General features: G+C 40.6%; 1 protein-coding gene across 1 annotated transcript; it reads left to right on the top strand.

The window, feature by feature from the left end:
• Positions 1-1,030: 1,030 nt before the first annotated feature.
• Positions 1,031-7,491, top strand: LOC308396011 (ubiquitin carboxyl-terminal hydrolase 12-like; the record flags this gene model as incomplete). The annotated part of the gene is made up of 16 exons (XM_080881070.1): positions 1,031-1,300; positions 2,830-2,913; positions 3,402-3,457; positions 3,777-3,867; positions 3,953-4,015; positions 4,125-4,225; positions 4,349-4,405; positions 4,506-4,637; positions 4,730-4,853; positions 4,940-5,091; positions 5,197-5,296; positions 5,437-5,513; positions 5,696-5,804; positions 6,414-6,471; positions 6,641-6,798; positions 6,885-7,491. 16 exons carry the CDS (start codon positions 1,031-1,033, stop codon positions 6,888-6,890), a joined length of 1,638 nt encoding a protein of 545 aa, XP_080737196.1. The 3' UTR covers positions 6,891-7,491.

Below are 7,491 nucleotides of genomic sequence, written 5' to 3' on the forward strand. Positions count from 1 at the left end.
CTCAGCTTGGTCGAGAACGAGGGGCAGGATTTTGAATTGATGCCATTGGTGCATTTACTAAAGTTCTGGGGTCAGTTTGAATATCAGTGACTTTAACCTTGAGTTCAAGTTTTCTGAAAATGTTGTGAATGCTACAACTCTGTGACGAGAAGTAAGTCTCCTAGGTCTTTAAATTTGTATATAGGTGCATCTACTAGGAAGCTGAAGGGTTGCACTGCGGGCCATCTGTAGAGGTGTAGAGTCAACAACCTGTCTCTGAATGTTTAGATTAGATTAGATTAGATTAGATTAGATTAGATTAGATTAGATAGAACTTTATTAATCCCTCGGGTGGGTTCCTCTGGGAAATTCGATTTCCAAAAAAGCACAGCACCGACAGAAGTTACAGAGTTACTGAATATTATATATATATATACACACACACACACACACACACACACACATATATATAAATACAGAGACAATATAAATAAAATATACGAAGGGGATAAATAGAATAAATAGGAATAAAAAATAAAAATACAAGTGAATTGCACATTTCAAGTATTGAGTCTATTGCACTGTTGACTATTTACAAAAGTATTGCACAAAAGGTATTGCACAGTGAGGTGAAGAGGCACTACAGCTTAGTTGTTCCCCCCTCCTTTGTCCTCCTGTTTCCCCTCCCTCTCCCCTCCAGAGAGGAGTTAAACAGTCTGATGGCGTGTGGGACAAAGGAGTTTTTAAGTCTGTTAGTTCTTGTCTTTGGGAGAAGCAACTTGTCACTGAACAGACTCTTCTGGTTGTTAATGGCCATGTGCAGAGGATGCCCAGCATTGTTCATAATGTCCATCAGTTTCTTTAATGTCCTTTTCTCTGCCACTGTCACCAGAGTGTCCAGCTTCATGCCGACCACAGAGCTAGCCCTCCTGATCAGTTTCTCCAGCCTGGATGAGTCCTTCTTTGCTGTGCTGCTCCCCCAGCACACCAAAACAAAACAAAAGAGATCGTTGACTTCAGGAGAGCACAGTGAGATCACTGCCCACTTAACATGAATGGATCCTCTGTGGAGGTCGTCAAGAGCACCAGATTTCTTGGTGTCCACCTGGCGGAGAACCACTCCTGCTCCCTCAACACCAGCTCCATAACCAAGAAGGCCCAGCAGCGTCTCTACTTCATGCAGAAGCTGAGGAAAGCCCATCTCCCACCATCCATTCTCACCACCTTTTACAGTGGGACTAATGAGAGCATCCTAAGTAGCTGCATCACTGTCTGGTATGGTAACTGCAGCGTATTGGATCGCAGTACCCTACAACGGATTGTGAGAGCAGCTAAGAAGGTCATTGGAGCCCCTCTCCCCTCCTTATAACACCCGCTTGCTGGAGGACCCCACACAGCCTTCAAACACACTCTTCACCCTGCTGCCTTCTGGAAAGAGGTCCCACAACATCCGGGCCCTCGCTACCAAACTACGGAAAAGTTTCTTCCCACAAGCCGTCAGACCCCTGAACACTCAGTGACTGCACTGGCACACGCACACCTTCACACATGTCACTACCAAGCACTTATCTGCAGTATCTCACACTCATATACATACATACAGACACCAAGTTACTTTTGCACAATACTCAGCATTTTGCACATTTCCATTGTCTTGTGTCTGTTTCGTCCTGTTCTGTCTAGTTTTGCACTGTTTTGTCTTGTTTATTTTTGCAATTTATGCACACTGCACTTTATGTAGTCCTGGGTTTGTCCGTATATGTCATATATAGCACCAGGGTCTCGGAGGAACGCTGTCTCGTTTCACTCTGTACAGCACCTCTGCACGTGGTTAAAATGACAATAAAAGCCACTTGACTTGACCTGTTTTGTGTAGCAGTTGCTTGGAGACGAGCACCATACAGTTCAAATGAGCATACATTCCAAAATATGCAAATTTGCCCCATACATCATAATGATGATGTTTGCTGTTCAGGGTATGAACATTCTATGCTGAAAGTTTATAAATATACAACCTTTGACTGCTTGTTTTCAGTTGAACTTTTGCAAAGCTGAGGAGATTTTGGCTGCGATCACATCAAGTCCAAAGATGTTTAAACTTCTTTTTCACAGAAAGGTAAGTTTGAAGAGACTCGCAGCACATTTCTATGAATATTTTCTTATGGTAAACAAGCATTTTTGAAACTTTTAAGGAAGCTTCTTGGATGATTTCTGTAAAAACTGAATTTTGAATCCAAATGAAGGATTTTGTATTTTCATACCATATACTTTGTTTTATGCCATTACTGATGTTGGTTTTCTTGTTTCTAAACAGAAATCACACAAACAAAACGTGGCAGAGAAGGAAATTCCTTCTACGTCTCATCAGAGGTAAAGAAATGCGCCAGTCTTTAATGCTGCTGGAGATATTTATAGCAGTGGTTGAGTTGGAGCTCTTTTATTTCCCTTTTATTGGTGTTTTGTATTTACATCTTTTTTACTACTTCTAGTCTTGTCTATAATTTATATTGATTCAGAGATTAGCGTTTGAAAATGTAGAGTGTAAATGTACAAAATACATGATTTTGTTCCATTACAGTTATTAATTTTTATCTGCAATCTCCAGCATGTACTCCTTGTTAAAAATTTGCACTTTGAAAAATAACATTTACACTTTTGTCCTCATCAGCATCCCGGATGCTCCTGTTACTGAAAATGGTCAAAAGAAGAAGAGAAAATGGAGACACCTCTGCTGTTCCTCGGTTTGCTTTTACACAAAACATATGAAATGCACATTCTCTTTAAATTGCACTTGTTAATTTAAAGTGACTTTACTTTTTTAATAAACGTATGTTTGTTCGTCCTCTGCAGCAAACTGACAGCGATGCAGAGGCAGAGAGCAACACTGTGAAGACACAAAAAAAGTGTCGCTGGTTTCTTTTTAAATTCTGGAAGGTATGTTTTATGGAAAGAGTCACTGTCATCAAGCATTTACTCATCACAGTTAAATGAGAAGAATTAAGAGCAATTTAGCACACAGCCATGTCCTCAAATTAAGTTCAAAGATGTTTAAACTTTTTTTTTTCACAGAAAGGTAAGTTCGAAGAGACTTGCAGGATGTTTCTCTAAATATTTTTTATGGTGAATAAGCATTTTTGAAGCTTCATGGATGATTTCTGTAAAAACTGAATTTTGATCAGAACCAAATGAAGGATTTTGTATTTCATAGGACAAACTTTAAAACTCAATTTAAGGCATGAATAAATTGTTTTTATTTTATTTAAAGATATTCCTATATCTGCTTCATGAGCTGACAGCTCACTAAAGTGATAAATAATATGAAATAATACCAAATTCTCTAACTGGACACTTTTCATGGAGAGACCCACTTGGTATGTTTGTTTTATGCCATTACTGATGTTGCTTTTCTTGTTTCTAAACAGAAATTACACAAACAAAACGTGGCAGAGAAGGAAATTCCTTCTACGTCTCATCAGAGGTAAAGAAATGCGCCACTCTTTAATGCTGCTGGAGATATTTATAGCAGTGGTTGAGTTGGAGCTCTTTTATTTCCCTTTTATTGGCATTTTTCTTCCACCTTGTGTATTTACATCTTTTTTACTCCTTCTAGTCTTGTCTATTATTTATATGGATGCAGAGATTAGCGTTTGAAAATGTAGAGTGTAAATGTATAAAATACATGATTTTGTTCATGTTGGTATTCCATTACAGTTATTCACTTTTATTAGCAATCTGTATTAGCAAAATGTACTCCTTCTTATAAATTTCCACAACATTTACACTTTTGTCCTCATCAGCATCCCGGATGCTTCTGTTGCTGCCACACCAGCTAACCCTGAAAATGGCCAAAAGAAGAGAAAATGGAGACACATCTTCTGCTGTTCCTCGGTTTGCTTTTACACAAAACATATGAAATACACATTCTCTTTAAAATGTACTTTTTAATAAACTTATGTTTGTTCGTCCTCTGCAGCAAACTGACAGCGATGCAGAGGCAGAGAGCAACACTGTGAAGACTCTTTTTAAATCCGGGAAGGTATGTTTTATGGAAAGAGTCACTGTCATCAAGCATTTACTCATCACAGTTAAATGAGAGCAATTAAGAGCAATGAGGCACACAGCTATGTCCTATATATTTATATCAGGTAAGAAGCACCACGGAAACGATCCCAGCAGACCTGAGTTGGGACACTTGGATTATGGAGCTTCTGGACCAAGAGAGTGGATGGGAGCATGTGTTTAACAGGTAAGAGAAAGACGTCCTCCAAAATGTTTCAACTTCAAAGCTCATGCATCCATGCACATACACTGCTCAGCATCCTGACATCTTTCCTAATTTTGTGTTTGTGTTTTTACCCTTTTGGAGCAGTGTAGCATGCGGTGGAGAAATAATAGAAAGTCAAACTGGGACTATAGACTGCTTCGGGTGAGTACACGTGGTGCACAAAGACCAAAGCTCACTTTGTCAAAGTGGAGAAAATGAATTCTTTTACACTGATACTGTAAACGTTGTGCGTGTGTGTCAGGTTTCCAAACATCGGAAACACCTGCTACATGAACTCCTGCCTGCAGAGCCTCCTCAACATTGAGGAGTTCATAAGAGACATCAGGCGTCAGGAGGTTTTGTGGAGCACAGATCCAGAAGCTCAGCTCTTAAGGTGCGCTACGTCAACCTTCTACTTTCTTCAAAAACCTGAAGAACAAAGAGATCTAACAGCAGAAATGTCTGTTTACCCTTTCCTTTCTACAGAAGGCTCATTGATGTCAGGGACTGTCATGAGTCAACAGATTATGGCCTTAAAGATCACCACCTAAGAGCTTTTAAGAAGGCATTCAGCAGTCAAGCTCCTGAATACACCGGCAGTGCACAGAAAGTGCGTCAGCTATTTGGACATTTTGTTTTTTTGCTTTACCTTCTGATTTTGATGTACTGTTTTAAATCTCTCTGCTTTTCTTTCAGGACGCTCATGAATTCCTAACATTGTTCCTCAATGAGGTCAAAAGGCTCGCACCTCACCTGGAGAGGAACGCAGCTCTCCTGGGCCAAAGTTATACCTGCCCAGTAGAAGAGCATCACATTTTTAAAATGGAAAACATGAGGACATGCAAGAGGTAAGCCTGTCTTTCAGAAACGCAGAGCTGGTTGCAATATTTTCATATACCTCTTTTCCACCTACCTGATCTTTACTTTAACTACGTTACTCCTGAAATGTGTAGCTGTGGTCACCAATCATCACAGCACGAGGACTTCACCAGCTTGTCTCTTGACCTTGTTCCAGAGGGGTCTATTATAAACATGTTAGAGACATACTTGAAGGTAAGATCACAAATTCCAATAGAGTTGTAGTGTCAGCGATCTTAACACACCTTTTTTGTTAGTGTTTGTGCGTATGTGTGTGTGCATATGTTGAGATTTCTTTCTACCATAAAGCCTGTTTTCTCTGTGCTGTTGTTCAGGAACAAGAAATAGAATTTCGCTGTGATTGTGGAGGGACGGCCTCAGAACTGAAGTCGTCTTTTGATACACTGCCAAGGTGAGTAAGGTCACATCAGAAGTGATCGACTGACCAGGTTTCCAAACTGTGGCGCATCAAATATCAGAGTTTTTCGAGACAATACTTGAGCAGTCGTTTTCTCCCATCTTCTGTTTGTGTTTGACACTCATTCTTCTTATTTTCTACCTTGTTTGTGTTTTTTTTTTTTTCTTTTCTGCCAGAGTCCTGATCTTGCATCTGAAGAGGTTTGGCTTTACACAAACCTACAACATTAAGAAGGTGGATGACCCCGTCAGGCTGCAGAGGGACTTGGTGGTGCCATCCAATCAGGTAAAAACAGACTGCAGAACGTCTCAGGCTACGTCCACACTAGCCCTGATAGATTTGAAAACTCCGTGTCCACACTAGTGTTTTCAGTCATTTTCAAATAGTTGTGCGTCTGCATTGAAACGGCCGAAAACGCTTACGTTCCAGTCCTGCGCATGCGCAAAAGTGAGTGAGGATTACAGAATTTGAAGAAAAGCTATCCGGAGCATGTACAAACTGATATTAATCTTTTTTAGGGCTGTCAAAGTTGAGAGCAATCAAAACAACCGCTGTATAATGCACTCGGCTATCTTTGTTTAATTGCTCACATGACTGCATCACATGACTAAAATGCGTCATCGTTTTAGAAAGTCTGCGTTTTCGAGTGTCCACACTGCGACGGGACAACTCCGTTTTGAAATGTGTGCGTTTTCGAGAGCGTTTTCAAGATGCTGTGTTTTTCCTTGAGGAAAACGCCATCTCAGTGTGGACGGGAGGTCAAAGCGGAGAGAAAACGATGTGTTTTCAAACGAAAACGCATTAGTGTGGACGTAGCCTCAGCAAATCAGCTTAATTATGGCTCTGATGTGAGACTTTGTGAAACTAACACTCTTTGGATTTGTTCCTTCTCAGGGTGGTGGCTGTTATAGTCTTGTCAGCATCATCAGTCATTATGGAGGCACAGAATCAGGTAAAACAACAGACTTGTTACAAACAGAAAATGAAAACTTTCTACTTTTCAGTGAAGGACTCACACACAAAAGCTTTTGATGTTCTAAGACGCACTAAGTCAAAATCACTGTTTGCTTGAATCAGCTGACTTCCAGAAGTTGGATTCATTTGTCTTAATGTGATTTCAGGACACTACATCTGTAGTTCTGTCCATCCTGAGGAGAGTCAGCACTCTACATCAGATCGCTGGCTCACCTATAATGACGCACAGGTGCTCCACACAACCGGATCGGCAGCTTGTGAGGAACAGCAGCACTCGGCCTACATGCTGTTTTACAAGAGAAACGTAAGAAGACACAGCATCTCATCCTGAAGTGAGAGAATTTTTAAATGTCCTGTTACCTTGTTAACCAGTTTTGTCTTCATTCTCAGTTCTGAAACAGGAAATGGAAGGAAGGTCATCATCATGCTGAGAAGAAACAACACTCGTCCCAGCCCACCATCGCACACTGGAGGACAAGTACTGGTAAGTATTGCCCTCAGGAGGAAGGGTCCTCCCAGAGAGCCTGGTCCTCCCAAGATTTCTTCCTCCAGGAGGGAGTTTTTTCTTGCCACCGTCGCCCCACATTCACTGGTCTCATCAGCAGGGACATTTTTAACATCCTAAGACCTGAACTCTTTCATGGCATGCATTTTTAATTTCTCTGTGCCATTTGGGTTGATTGGGACCTGATGAATGTGAAAACAAAGACATCAGATTCGGACTATCTTTTTTTTGTTTCTCAAAAAAATGAGATCCACATATGAGGACATTCATTTTAAAGTTCGATTGAACAGGGGCAGTGTAATGTCCTCCCTCATAAGTGGATATCAGGTTTTTGAAGAGCAAAATTTTGTATTTTGGTCTCATAAATGTTATGTCCACATATGTGGACACCAGGTCCTAGGAGGTTAAAACAAAATCTACTAGTAGTGCAGCACTACTAGAGATCGTCCTTTTCTAGACCAGTGTTTGGCTTGCTCTCTGGAACAACAAATT

Source organism: Rhamphochromis sp. 'chilingali' (assembly GCF_963969265.1).
Source record: "Rhamphochromis sp. 'chilingali' genome assembly, chromosome: 4".
NCBI classification, from domain to species: domain Eukaryota; kingdom Metazoa; phylum Chordata; class Actinopteri; order Cichliformes; family Cichlidae; genus Rhamphochromis; species Rhamphochromis sp. 'chilingali'.